Here is a 15,652-nt window from a genome sequence, read left to right on the forward strand (position 1 = left end):
CGATTGTCCAGGAGCACAGGGACACGTGTTCACAGCTGCTCTCGAACAGCAGTTTCTCAATGAGTTTATATAGTCATTTTAGAGGGAGGAGCATCCAGATAAGGCAACATACATATTAATTGGGTGGTTCTTACTATCAGTAGGCATCAACAGTAAACACTACACACATTCTCAACCCAACAGAAGAACAGCTATTTTATATTAATCATTCTGTTCCAACTTGTTTCCAAATCACCTTGTGAACAGACACATAAATGGAAACGTTCTCAACCTGGGGACTGCCTATAATCTTTCCTTTGAAGAGTCCCTCTCAAATACCTTTCCAATTTGTAGTAGTTTGGATGAAAGTGCATCAAGTGTTTTGAATCATCTATCTTGCTGAAATTTCCAGTGTGATCCCAGACATCTGCTTTATATTAATAGGAGAAAGGGAGGACTGCAGATGCTGGAGATCAAGAGTCGAGAGTGTGGTTCTGGAAAAGCACAGCAGGTCAGACAGCATCTGAGGAGCAGGAGAATCGATGTTTCAGGCATAAGCTCTTCATCAAAGCTTATCAATTTGAAAAATCAATTTTTCAACAGATTTAAGTATTTATGCAGCGACTTAACATTTGAATACCTAGCTTATTTTTTTAATTGAGTACATGGAAAGCAAAATCCCAACTATCTTCATTGCGAATGGCAGGTGTCACCAGTTTCCTCAACACATACTGTTATAAATCATTTCCCTGACATTTGCAAAACTTATATACACAAAACACAATAAGGCATGAACAGATGATGATCACAAATGTTAAGACTTTTCACCTGCAATTTGATGATGATCTCACCAACATTTCCAACTAGTCAAATTCTTAAAACTTTCAATGCTACAGTGTGAAATATCCAAATTTGGACACTAATTTCTAAATTAAAACAAAAACTAAAAATACAGCAAGTCCAGATCTTCAAAATTTTGAATGAAACATAAAAGTGTACATTTTTTAAAATTACATAGCTTCTCCCATTTACTTCCTCCAGTACAATCACAAATTTCCTTGCATGCAACCCTCAAACATGCCTAAATAAGAGACCTGCCTTCACATTACATGGTTACTGTAACAGCTATAAGTGGACATGTGGCTTTAAACCATAAGGTCACCACTGAAATGCCCACCTATAATAACAAGTAATACAAACTATCCATTTGCTTATTTCTTTTTAGACCAAGAACTGAACACAATAGCAAGACTGAGATAAAAACAATGACTGTAGATGCTGGAAACCAGATTCCGGATTAGTGGTGCTGGAAGAACACAGCAGCGAAATCGACGTTTCGGACAAAAGCTCTTCATCAGGAATAAAGGCAGAGAGCCTGAAGCGTGGAGAGATAAGCTAGAGGAGGTGGGGGTGGGGAGAAAGTAGCATAGAGTACAATAGGTGAGTTGGGGAGGGGATGAAGGTGATAGGTCAGGGAGGAGAGGGTGGAGTGGATAGGTGGAAAAGGAGATAGGCAGGTAGGACAAGTCTGGACAAGTCATGGGGACAGTGCTGAGGTGGAAGTTTGGAACTAGGGTGAGGTGGGGGAAGGGGAAATGAGGAAGTCCACATTAATGCCCTGGGGTTGAAGCTTTCCGAGGCAGAAGATGAGGCGTTCTTCCTCCAGGCGTCTGGTGGTGATAGCAAGACAACCATCCTCGTTTAACCACTTAAAGTCTGGCTGGATCTGAATCACCCCATCCAACAGCTCATATAAGCCGTTAGTTTTAACATGACTAAACTTTCCAATAGATCAGAGCTGTGCTGGAAAAGCACAGCAGTTAGGCAGCATCCAAGGAGCAGGAAAATCACCGTTTCGGGCAAAAGCTCTTCATCAGGAATAGAGGGTGGAGAGTTAAATGGTGGTGGGGGCTGGGGAGAATGAAAGAGAAAAGAGCACAACGGGTGAACGTGGGTGGGGATGGAGGTGATAGGTCAGAGGGGAAGATGGGAGTGAATAGGTTGGAAGGGAGATTGACAAGTAGGACAGGTCATGAGGACAGTGCTGAGCTGGAAGGTTGGAACTGGGTAAGGTGGGGGGAGGGGAAATAAGGAAACCGGTCAAGTCCACATCGATGCACTGGGGTTGAAGTGTTCCGAGGCGGAAGATGAGGCATTCTTCCTCCAGGTGCCGGGTGGTTAGGGAGTGGCGGTGGAGGAGGCCCAGCTCCTGCATGTCCTCAGTAGAGTGGGAGGGGGAGTTGAAATGTTGGGCCATGGGGCAGTAGGGTTGATTGGTGCAGGTGTCCTGGAGATGTTCCCTGAAACGCTCTGCGAGGAGGCACTCAGTCTCCCCAATGTATAGGAGACCGTATTGGGAGCAACGGATACAATAAGTGACTTTGGTGGATGTGCATGTGAAAATCTGATGGATGTGGAAGACTCCTCTGGGGCCTTGGATGGTGGTGAGGGAGGAGGTGTGGGCGCAGGTTTTGCAATGGCAGGGGAGGGTGGTTTGTTGTTGGGTGTGGACCTCACCAGGTAGTCACGAGGGGAACAGTCTTTGCGGAAAGCGGAAAGGGATGGGGAGGGAAATATATCTCTGGTGGTGGGGTCCGTTTGGAGGTGGCAGAAATATAGGCTGATAATGCGGTTAATGCGAAGGCTGGTAGAGTGGAATGCGAGGACCGTCGGGATTGGGGGGGGGGTTGGGGTCTGTCCTTGTTACGGTTGTACGGATGGGGTTTGAGGGCGGAGGTGCGATATGTGGATGAGATGCGTTGGAGGGCATCTTCAACCACGTAAGAAGGGAAATTGCAATCTGTAAAGAAGGAGGCCATCTGGTGTGTTCTGTGGTGGAACTGGTCCTCCTAGGAGCAGATACGGTGGAGGCGGAGGAATTGGGAATGTGGGATTGCATTTTTGCAGGAGGTAGGGTGGGAAGAGGTGTAATCCAGGTCGCTGTGGGAGTCGGTGGGTTTGTAAAAAATGTCAGTGTCAAGTCAGTCGTCATTAATGGAGATGGAGAGGTCCAGGAAGGGGAGGGAGGTGTCAGAGATGGTCCAGGTGAAGTTAAGGTCGGGGTGGAATCTGTTGGTGAATTGATGAACTGCTCAACCTCCTCACAAGAGCACGAGGTGGCGCCGATGCAGTCATCAACATAGTGGAGGAAGAGGTGGGGAGTGGTGCTCGTGTAACTACGGAAGATGGACTGTTCTACATAGCCGACAAAGAGACAGGTATAGCTGGGGCCCATACGGGTGCCCATGGCTACCCCTCTGGTCTGGAGGAAGTGGGAGGATTCGAAGGAGAAATTGTTAAGGGTGAGGACCAGTTCAGCTAAACGAATGAGAGAGTCAGTGGTAGGGTACTGTTGGGGACGTCGGGAGAGGAAGAAATGGAGGGCTTGGAGGCCCTAGTCATGGTGGATGGAGGTGTAGAGGGATTGGATGTCTCACCTTTGCCTAAATTTTCCAATGGCACAGCTATACAAATAGTGCATACTAAGCATATTTTATGGAGTTAAAATATTAGATTAGCTGTGGGAGACAATTGTTAATATTTTTATAGAATTACAGCTCAAGCTCAGAAAAAAATGTTTAATGGAAATAGTGAGAAATGTGACTAACGTTGGTCAAATTAAGGTGAGTAGTACTTTCATTAATATGGTTCAAGCAGAGGTCTTCCATCAATCACAAACTTCATAACTGTGCAAGTATCTTTGTCTTTCAACCAATGAATATTTGCATGCATGACAAAGTAGCTGTAACAATAATCTGACAATTAACATCTTAAAAATTAGAGGAAGCATTTCTTAGTTTCTAAAATGGTGCGCTTTTTCTCAAGAGCAAGATTTTTAGACTAATTGATTCTAGACCATCAAACAACATTTCTTGAGGAGCTGTCGCTGCGATTGGCCTAGTCCCACAAGAATCAGGCTGTCACTGGAAAAATGCTGGAAACCATTATTAAGAAGGTAATAGCAGGACATCGAGAATATGAGAATACAAGTGCAGTCAACATGATTTTGTGAAAGAGCATTAGAAGTTTTTGAACATGTAACAAGCAGGAAAGACAAAGAGGAAGCATTAAATTTCGTGTAATGGAATTGGATGAAAGGACCAATTGTACAGTAGCCAAATCTACACTGAGGAAAGCAAGTTGTGATGAGGATTCAAAAAGACTAATATGGATAGGCTAGGCAGGTAGGCAAAAATCAACCTGAATATAATGTAGGAAAATAAAAGGCTGTCCACTTCAGTTGGAAAAATGGGAAAACAAATTATTTAAATGGAAAGGTAGACTGCAGAATTCTGTACTACAGAGGGATCTGGGTGACTCATTATGAATCAAAAAAGTAGTTATGTAGGTAAATAAAGTACTGGCCTTTTAGCAAGGGGAAAGGACAAAATATAGAAAAATCCTCAACAATCGTGCAGGACATTGGTGAGACCCCACTTACAATACTGCATGCAGTTTCAGCCCCGAGCGAAGGAAGAACAGAGTTTGCTCAGAAAAGGTTCTCCAGTAATCAAAGAACCATGCCAGGTTAACAACTTAAAGACTGGCTGATCCAAGTCAGCTCATGGAGAGGCAGTGTAGTTTTAATATGAATAAACCAAAACAGAAAATGCTGGAAAATCTCAACAGGTCTGGCAACATCTGTAAGGAGAGAAAAGAGCTACGTTTTGAGTCTAACTGACCCTTTGTCAAAGCTAATATGAATAAACTTTCCAACTCTGTATCCATATTCATAGGGCATACTACTCATCATATTCAATGGAATTAACATACTTAGATCAGCTGTGGGAGACAACTTTTAAGGAGGGAAGGTTCAGCCTATATTTATTGAAAAATATGATATTGAGGAATTAGTAGGGTAGATGCTCCACGATATCTTCATCTTGGGACATCTAAAACTAAGGGAACAGCATCATAATAAAGGGGTTTCACTTAAGAGAAAGATTAGTAAGGATTTATTCTATCAGAGGGTTGTTAATCTTTGGAACTCTATCCCAAATGGGGTCACAATTTTTTAATGTAGAGGAAGCCAAATGACGTAGCTAAGCAGGAAAATGAATGAAGGCCACAATCAGATCAACCATCATCTTAATCAATGGCAGAACAGGCTCAAGAGGCCAAATGGTCTACTACTGCATATACTTACATTACGTTCAATAAAACAGACAGCAAATCTGCATCCTTACACTTTGTTCTGCGACAATGTTTGTGCTAAAATAAATTCCCTGATATATTAGGTGCTTAGAAGAACAGTTGTTCAAAATCTGATTAAAACGTTGGTTTGGCAATATAATTTTGCTCAGGTTGGATCAAAGAAAGAAGTATTTTCTTTAAAAGACCAACTATTCTGATTCTTAAGTTGTGGTTGTAGCAATCTGAAATTACACCTTTGAGACAGCAGACTCTTATGACGCAACAGAATTATGGAATTCATGGAAAACGGTTTTGAAGACAGTATTTGCCTTTACGTTGCATATCTCAAAAGTGGGTTATGTAATATGGGATTTAACAAATTCTTTCAAGATCAGGAATCAAACACAGGATTGTACTCATTATTCAGCTCCGTCAGGAACATGTTCCTGATTTTTACAATCAACAAAGAACTGAAACCTGAGAACCAGCAATACAGTATGAATGACCTGACCAGAAAGCTCACCATAATACAGCAAATTTGAATGAGACATAACATTACTGAATAACATATGTGGACAGAAGAAGCTCCAGTTGAAATTTAATATCTAATATAAACAACGAAAATGTTGGTGTTCAAAATGCGTGACCTTGACTCATATGCAATGATCCATGTAATCACATTGACTTCTAATAATTCTACCAGTTTATTCACAGAATTAGTTGACAACATTTGTTAGGTGTTACCTAATTGTGTCAGCTCATGTTCCAATACTGATGTGCTTCATCAGTCCTAGTTCAAAAACGTTATTACCATAAAAGTAAACTGTTCCAACTCATTTAATCTGATACAAATGTAATCCAGATCACTCAATGAATATCCCAATACGTGAACTGAGGGAAACAATTTATTCAATAAGTAAAACCCAATGTTCCATAAAATATTGTAACACATTACTAGTTCTAGTATTGGATGTATAAATAAGTAATTTTGGATGATTTCAGGCTGCTGCAAAAACTGCAAATTTAAGCCCATAATCATATCCTCAAACTTGGTATGGTCTAACAGAAGCTTAGAATAAGAAAGCAAGAGAAAATTTGAGTATACTACCTAAAATTAAAATGCATCAGAGCTAAATTTAGCTGTCCAAAAGGTATTGAGAATGCTATTTTATGAGCTAAATGCATTTAACTAACCAACTGCCTTTAATTTCCATGTCTGCATGAGTAAAATGCTAATTTAACTTCTCAACTGTTTAAACGCGAACTTTGAAATGTTACTTTTAATCTAACTGACCCACATAAACAATACATAAATTGCATGTATTAGTCTTCCTGAAACTGAGCCAGTTATCACTTTACAAACTTGTGTCCATCATACTAACAGCAGATGCAGATTATTACTTTAGATGTAGATAATTTAGTTCAATTGAATCGCTTAAGCAATAGATAGAATGTAGGAGCATTCTTAGGAGAGAAATCAGGAAGGCAAAGAGGGGTTTTGAGTTAGCATTGGCAGGTAAGATTAACAATAATCCGAAGAGTTTCTACAAACACACTAAAAACAATAGGGTAACGAGAGAGAGGGTAGGGTCTCTTAAATATCAAGGAGATTGTCCTTGTGTTGAACTCCAGGAGATGGGAAAGATACCAAATTAATATTTTGCATCAGTTTTTATTGTGGAAAAAAAATGGAGTCTAGAGAATGCAGAGAAATAAACTTTGATGTTTTAAAAACAGTTCACATTGCAGAAGAGCAAGTTCGGTAGGTCTTAGAGAATATAAAGACGGATAAATCTTCGGAACCTGATCAAATCTATCCCAGAACATTGTAATTTCCTCCGTCACAAGACCTCTTGCAAAAGTATTTGCACTATCTATATCCATAGGTGGGGTGCCTGATGACTGGAATGAGAACATGCAAAAAGATTTAGACAGTTTAGGAAAGTGGTCCTAGATATGACTGATGAAATTCAATGTGAGCAAATGCAACTTCTTGCACTTTGGAAAACAGAATACAGGCATGTACTTTTTTCTAAACAATGAGAAAATTCATAAAGGTGAAGTACAGAAGGATCTAAGACTACTCCAGGACTCTCTTAAGGTTAACTTGCAAGTTGAGTCCGTGATTAAGAAAACAAATGTAATGCTGTCATTTATCTCAAAGGGGTTGGAGTATAAAAGCAGCGATGTGCTTCTGAGACTTTATAAAGCTCTAGTTAGGCCCCATTTAGAATACTGTGTCCAATTTTGGGCCCCACACCTCAGGAAGGACATACTGGCATTGGAGCGTGTCCAGCGGAGATTCACTAAGATGATCCCTAGAATGGTAGGCCTAACATATGATGAACAGCTGAGATTTCTGGGATCGTATTCATTAGAGTTTAGAAGGAGAGATCTAATACAAACTTACAAGATAATGCATGGCTTAAAAGGTTGGAAGCTGGGAAGTTATTTCTGTTAGGTGGGGAGACTAGAACCCATGGGCACAGCCTTAGAATTAGAGGGGGTCAATTTAGAACAGAAATGAGGAGACATTTCTTCAGCCAGAGAGTGGTGGACCTGTGAAATTCATTGCCACGGATCGCAGTGGAGGCCAGGATGTTAAATGTCTTCAAGGCAGAGATTGAGACATTCTTGATCTCACAAAATTGGTGGCATAGCAGACAGTGAAGAAGGTTTTCTAAGAATACAAAGAGAACTTGATTAAATGGGTCAATTGGCTGAAAAATGGCAGTTGGAGTTCAATCTGGACAAGTGTGAGGTATTACATTTTGGTATAAAAAGCAAGGGTAGGGCTTATATAATTAATGGAAAGGCCTTGGTAGTGTCGTAGAACAGAAAGACCAGGAGTGCAGATACATAATTTTTTAAAGTTTGTGTCACATATAGACAGGATGGTTAAAAAGGCGTTTGGCATGCTTGCCTTCACTGCTCAGTCCTTTAAGTATAGCAGTTGGGACGTTATGTTGAGGTTGTACAAGACTTTGGTGGGGCCTCTTCTGGATTACTGTATCCAGTTCTGGTTGCCCAGTTATAGGGAAGGATATTGTCAAGCTGGAGATGGTTCAGAAGAGATTTACCAAGATGCTGCCAGGTATGAAAGGTTTGTGTTATAAAGAAAGGTTGGCTAGGCTGGGAGTTTTTTTCACTGGCACGTAGGAGGTTGAGAGGTGACCTGATGAAAGTTCATAAAATAATAAGAGGTACAGATAAGAGTTGATGGTAGTTGTCTTTTCCCTAAGATGAGGGATTTCAAGACTAGGGGGCACATTTTAAAGGCGAGAGGAGAGAGATTTAAAAAGACATAAGAAGTAAATTTTTTTTTAAAGAGGTGGATTGCATGTGAAATGAACTTCCTATGGAAGTGGTGGATGCGGGTACAATTACAACATTTGAAAGACATTTGGATGGATACACGTATAGGAAAGGTTTGGAGGGATATGGGCGAGGAGAAGACAGATGGGACTAGTTTAATTTGGGATCATGCTCAACATGGACTGGTTGGACCAAAGAGTCTGTTTCTGTGCTGTATGACACTGTGACTCTATATAAAGCCTTTGCCTACTTCTTATCTATCACGAATAAGACAAGAAAGAAAAGGTACATGCAGGACAAACATGAAAATAAAAAAATCTAGCATAACAGTTTTAACATATTTATTAACTTTTAAAACTTGTCAAAAATAATACAACTAACATTGAAAACTTGCCTTTATAAATTTGAGATATCACCCAAGAATGCAAACTGTTAAATCTTGCACAAGACATTTCCTTAACATTGAGAGCAAATATCACCAAGATCCCAGAAAGTATCACTTCGTGATGATTTTCAAGGGACAATATTTATTATAAATAGTTTCCAGTAACACAACTACAGTAGAATCTCCTAAAAGAGACTTAGCTTTGGCAACTGAAAATTGAACGATTAAATCTAGCCACGGCAGTTCCATTTAGACTTAAGCCACTGCACATTTAGGAAAATAATAAGTTTAAGAAAGATAATCTCAATGTACTAAAGCTCTACTGGGAAACCAATGGATCCCAAATGCAAAACAAAAACCTCTCACTCTGAAATCTTGTTAAATGCTTCTCTAGGGAATATAGCTTCCTTTAAAAACACTGCTTGACAACCTCAAAAAAATTTTGTTGTGGCCAATCAAGATGATGCATTCGCAAAGTAAATGCCTAATAGACAGAGCTTTGAACAGAAATAAAACAGCATTGAAAACAAGTTGGTCTGTGGATTTTTTCTAGTGTATTTGACCAGCTCTACTGAACAGTGAACAATCAAAGTCTTCAAGAATATTTCACAACTTCCTTATTAAAACATGTGACCTCTCAATAAGATTTAAAACCCCAATTTTTTTTACAATACTTACTCAGGTGTCTAAAGGGATACTTCCTACAGGAACATGGTGTAAACATTAACCTGCATTATTTCATCAAGACAAGCCAAACAGGTTCCATTTATTCAGAAAAGTGCAGTATATTGTCATCTGCCTATCTTAAAATACTAATTACAAACCCTCCCAAAAAGAATTCAACATAGAAATTGCATTTAAAAAAATCTTCAAATGCACTGAAATGTTACACAAGATCCAACAATGCAATCTTGAGGTTCAAGTCAAACTAGGAAACCTCAACAATTTTGTACAAAGTCACTTATGCTTTCAGGATCCCTGATTCTCTAACAGATGTAGAAACATATAAAAGTGCAGGAGTTAGCCATTTTTCCCTTTCAGAGAGGTAAAAACAATGACTGCAGATGCTGGAAACTAGATTCTGGATTAGTGGTGCTGGAAGAGCACAGCAGTTCAGGCAGCATCCGTCGATTTCGAAGCTACTTGGATGCTGCCTGAACTGCTGTGCTCTTCCAGCACCACTAATCCAGATTTTGCCCTTTCAGCCTACTCTGCCATTCTGCATGATCATAGCTGATCATCCTACTCAGTATCCTGTTCCCAATTTCTACCCATATCCTTTAGCCCTAAAGACTATATCTAACTTGTCAAAATCAACCAATATTATGGCCTCGACCACATTTCGTGGCAGAGGATTTCACAGGCTCAACACACCGTGTGAAAAAAAGTTCTCCTTGTCTCATCCTAAGTAGTCTACCCCCATCTTGAAATGATGATCCCTGATTCTGGATTCCCCAAGAAAGGGAACATCCTTTCTGGCATTTACCCTGGTAGAATTTTACAGATTTCTCTCATTCTTCTGATCTCAAGCCAAAAATCCAGTCTCTCTTCATTGGTGAGACCATCCATTGCAGCAATAAATATGGTAAATCTTTGTGGCACCCCATGCATCTCCCCTTTTGTCAATCTATCACCACTGAAATAATAACCCTACTTTCCTGTTTTTGGGACCAAAATGGATAACTTCACATTTACCCATACTATACTTCATTTGCCCACTGGCTCAACTCATCCAAATCACACTGAAGCATCTCCGCATTCTTGTCACATTTCACCCTCTGAACCAACTTTCTGTTGCCTGCAAACTTGGAAGTATTGCATTGAGTTCCCTCACCTAAATCATCAAAACACACTGCGAATAGGTGAGATCCCTGCATCAATGACCCGACTAGTCACTGCTTACCACTCGAAATCTTTATATCATCTGAACTGTTATTCTATATACATCAATGTCATTTTAAAATATTCATGTACTTCACGAGCACATTAATAAATATTATCTGATTAAACTCTATCTTGACTATATTTTCATCTGCAGTGCTATAAAAACAAACATGCATTGGAAAAAAAACTGAAGAAACTGATCAAGGAACAAGACTTTCAGATAAAGTAAGTAAACGAGTGACAGTGAGCTCATCTGGGATAGATGCAATTACATTAATTTGAGAGAGACTGTTATTCTAGGATGGTACAATACCTTTCACAAGACAGCTGTGCCTTTTCAAATTATCCTCTCCATAATGCTGTCTTTGGGAGTTGTCAAAAAAAGGCATGTTGCAGCAAGGCAAGAAGGTTTCATATGATTTGACAATTACTATTAATGATCCAGTGAGAACATTCCTCTTTTTTTTTCAAAACTGGTCCACTTATCAATGACTGCATTTACAATTTACTTCCTAACATTGCTAGGAGCCCTGTAACACAACGGAACACCAAGAGTACTGACAAACCTATGTTTGAACAGACTTGGTATTATTCAAAAAGATAACACTGGTCAAACTACTTCAAATCAGTTCTTGAATTCAATCAAAGTTAGTCCAATTTATGCATCACAATCAAAAGACTATAACCAACGTCTGAAAATTGTAATTTTCAAGTCTTCTGGATTTTAACTGTACAAGATTTTCATGTCTCTATTACAGAGTTCAAGTGCAGAATGAAACTAATAGGTATCTGCAAATTTTACAAATGTATTTGCAAATTTTATTATATAATCTGTAGCTCTCGAAAATACTCCGAAAAGACATCAGTGGCTGATGGTTTCCTGATCAAAATATCAAAAGCTGAGGTCACAAATGATCACAGTTGGTAGGTTAATTTAGAACCTTCAAAGTGTAGAACCAATCTATAATGAAGTTTGACCACCTTGAAGATTAAAATGGGTTATACACTGAACCAAATTGTAATGCCTCAGCTATACTGTTCCATTTTTCAAAACAGCATTTTGCTAAATCCTTCTGAAGGCTTTACAGTTGACATTGCAACTACTGTACTCTCTCCATAGATTTGGAGATGCCGGCATTGGACTAGGGTGTACAAAGTTAAAAACCACACAACACCAGGTTATAGTCCAATAAGTTTAATTGGAAGCCCTCGCTTTTGGAGCGCTGCTCCTTCTTCAGGTGATGAAGGAGCAGTGCTCCAAAAGCTAGTGCTTCCAATTAAACTTGTTGGACTATAACCTGGTGTTGTGTGATTTTTAACTCTCTCCAAAGAGCCTGCCCAATTTGCTACATTTGAGCATTTTCAGTTTTTATTTGATTTCCAAGATCTACATTTTTATTTTTCCAAAAAATGTTTTTAATACCATACCTAACAGCTTTTAGCAATACAATCGCTTAAAATGTTAGAATGCTTCCTTGCAATGCAAAAAAAGTGGAATGAATTTTAATTTACCAAGCTGAAAAATACTATTGACCAACGCAAGACAGCACGCACTCCTACAAAATAAATTCTCAAACCAGACGGCATCACTCTGTGCGGGGGCAACAAAACTCTTTTAAAGTGCCACCCACAATAGAAACTTTATTTTGTTGCTTGCATTTTTCGTCCGCTTCCAAATACATCAGTAATGTGATCTCTCGCCGTGTTGTGTTCCAATCCATGGGGCACAGGGTACAAGATCAAATTCCGTTCCAATCAATAGATCCAAACTGAATTCAATCTGTTGTGAAAATGGATTAAGGAACTGCGGGGGGGGGGGGGGAGACTGGGCGAGAGGGAAAGAGCATTCGAAACCATATCGTCTTTTTTAACTCGGAGTAACCTGAAGAGCCAGCGCTCTCAGCCTGAAGTAAATGGAGTCACAGCAATCTGAACGAACGCAGGATCAGCAATGGCTACTTATCACCCTCCCCCACTTGGAGAGGAAGCCGAGACCGCCTTTTGCAGTTGTGATTTATAATCACACTCACCTCCATGCAGGCGGCAGCCGATGGGTCATTCTGCCGGTGCTCGGTGTAAAGGTGATGCCGCAGCAGCGTGGTTCGTCTGTAATTGCGGCTTCCCTTCACGAACTTGTTGCGGTTATTGTTGCTCCCCGCCCCGCTGTTGGCCCGCAGGCACCATGAGCAGTACATAAGGCCCGTCTCCTGCTCGTACTGAAGCCAAGGGAACTCCTGCAGCCACGACCTTTGGAAAGTGCGCTGCTGGGGCAGCAGGAAGGACTGGGGCCGCCCGAGCAGGGTCAGCCCGAATCCTCTCCTGCTGCAGCCGCCGCCGTCGTTTTCCTCCTCGTCCTCCTGACCCACGGCGCCTCCGGCTCCTTCACCGGGGGTCGGGGCTCGCTCCTTGCTGCCGGGTCCGTCCATCCCTTCCAGCTGCCCGTCCGCCGCCGCCGCCGCCACCACTGACGCCGCCGCCGCCTCCTCCTCCTCTTCCTCGGACTCGTTGCTGCTGATCGACCCGCCGTCGACTACCCGCACCGAGGAGACCTCTTGCTCCGGATACTCGTCGTCCACCACCACCGTCTCGACCCAGTCCTCCTCGGCGGAGGGGGCTGGGGCTGGGGGGGCCTCGCCCTGGGCGCCGTCCAGCGCGGCCGATTTGCTCGGACTGACGGACGGGAAGGCCCCGTTCGAGGCCTCGCTGCCGCTGCCGTTGTTATTGTTTTGGTGGTGGTGAGGCCCGAGCTCGGGGTCGATCCTGACGGCGGCGGCTCCGGTGCGGAAAGCCAGCGATCGCCTGTTCCTCTCGCCGGACATGGTGGATCAGGGAGGGGACGGGAGGGGTCGCTGATCCGATCGTTGGCCGGAGTGGGTTGGGGGGGGTGGGGGGTGGGGGAAGGAAGGGGGTGGTGGTGGAAGAGGAGGTTGCCTTTCCCGCGATAACCTTTTTTTCCACACCCCCCCCAACCAGAGCCTCAATCTCCTCCTCCAGGAGCAGCAGCAGCAATCAAACTCCCGGAGAGGTCGGATGAATTACGGAAGGTATAAAGTTGCGAGCGGAGGAGAGGCCTTGTCCTGGAAGGTGTCAAGCGGCGGGGTTTTTTTTTCCCGCCTCCTCCTCCCCTCTCCCAGATGTTGTTCAGTTCGGGCCTCCCGCCGCCGCCGCCTCGCGCACGGTCCAGGGTCAAGCCGCTCGCGCTCCGCCAGCGCTAGCGGCTCAGAGTCCGCGAGACACGCAGCGGACGCCAACGGGCAAAGCTCCCAGACTGCACCGCGCGCGCGCGCCACCGCCGCCTCCCCCCCTGCCTCAGGGCCGGGCTCCGCTTCCAGGTCAAGCAGCAAGTGACTGGTGTTCAGTTTGATGTCGATGCGAAGGTATGTAAATCTTCTCTTCCGTTCCCGTTCCAGCTCCTTTCCCCCGGTCTCTCATCAATTTCCCCATCTCTTTTTTTTTAAAAAATTCACTTAATGAATGTGGATATCGCTGGCTGGGCCAATATTTATTACCCAGAGGACATGTTGCTGGGGGTCTGGAGTCACGTGTGGGCCAGACCAGGTGAAGATTGCAGTTTCCTTCCCTGAACGACATTAGTGAACCAGATGGGTTTTTCCCGACAATCCACAACAGTCAGCATTAGACTCGTAATTCCAGGTTTTTACTGAATTCAGAATTCCACTATCTTGGTATGTAAGTTGTAGTATTGTATGTGTTGGAGAGGTCTTTGGACAGTCAAACACCAATGCTTTATTTCCTTGATATGCTAATGTACAGAACTGTTTGTGACTACATACACGTACAAGGATACTTTTGAAATAAATGATTTGATGTGGTGTTGGACTGGGGTGTACAAAGCTTAAAAACCATAACACTAGGTTATAGTCTAACAGATTTATTCAGAAGCACTAGCTTTAGCAGTGCTGCTCCTCCAGGTGGTTATGAAGTATAAGATTGTAAGACACAGAATTTAAAGTGTTTACAGTGTGATGTAACTAACTTATATATTGAAACGACCTGGATTGTTTTAAGTCTCTCATCTTTTAGAATGAACATGTTGATTTCAGTTCTTTCATATGTAAATTGCAGAACATTTTGAAAGCTATTCTCAAGTGAATTTTAACAATTAGTGCCGTGCTAGCCCAGATAATGCATTTGAGGTGTACTTCTTAAAAAAAATTACACCATGTTCTTTGCAGCCTGCAACACATTATCATTGAAAATGAGCACCTTCCCCACACCTCTGCCTCTTGCCTTTAAACAGCCTCCAAACCTCCAAAGAGGTCTTTGTTCGCAGCAAACTGTCCAGCTTTCAGGACAACACCATACAACCTTGTCATGGATGCTGCAAGAAGTGTCAGGATGTTGACATGGATACTACCATTACATGTTGTGGGCAGCACGGTGGCAAAGTGGTTAGCACTGCTGCCTCACACGCCAGAGACCCGGGTTCAATTCCCGCCTCAGGCTGTGGAGTTTGCACGTTCTCCCCGTGTCTGTGTGGGTTTCCTCCGGGAGCTCTGGTTTCCTCCCACAGTCCAAAGATGTGCAGGTTAGGTGAATTGGCCATGCTCAATTGCCTGTAGTGTTAGGTAAGGGGTAAGTGTAGGGGTATGGGTGGGTTGTGCTGAAGGGCCTGTTTCCCCACTGTACGTAATCTAAAGACACCTTCCCACCATGTACATGATAGGCATTCATGTGACGCAGCCACCATTGTCGCTCTCATATGCTGCAGGAAAAGATGCCCTGAGGCATGGTACACTGTCAAGACCAAGCAGAGGCAATGGATGAATGGACACTACACAACAATCAACAGGCAGAAGTGTTCCCTCACAGTTAGAGAACAATTCAGCAGTCTAGGACATTTGACCTCTGACCTTCAGGTGGCTGTCCTCTAAGGTGGACTTTGGGACAGGCCGCAATGAAAAGTCGCCAAGCAGAGACTCCTAGCCAAGTTCA

General features: G+C 42.5%; 1 protein-coding gene across 1 annotated transcript in view; it reads right to left on the reverse strand.

Moving 5' to 3' along the window:
* Positions 1 to 13,596, reverse strand: part of zbtb10 (zinc finger and BTB domain containing 10) — a 98,041-nt gene extending 84,445 nt beyond the window's left edge. The window contains exon 1 of the mRNA XM_072571324.1: positions 12,727 to 13,596. Within this exon, the coding sequence (XP_072427425.1) occupies positions 12,727 to 13,515 (789 nt within the window). The 5' untranslated portion in view covers positions 13,516 to 13,596. The remainder of the gene's footprint in view (positions 1 to 12,726) is intronic.
* Between the last annotated feature and the right edge of the window lie 2,056 nt (positions 13,597 to 15,652).

This window comes from Chiloscyllium punctatum, chromosome 5 (genome assembly GCF_047496795.1).
Source record: "Chiloscyllium punctatum isolate Juve2018m chromosome 5, sChiPun1.3, whole genome shotgun sequence".
Classification (NCBI taxonomy): Eukaryota; Metazoa; Chordata; class Chondrichthyes; order Orectolobiformes; family Hemiscylliidae; genus Chiloscyllium; species Chiloscyllium punctatum.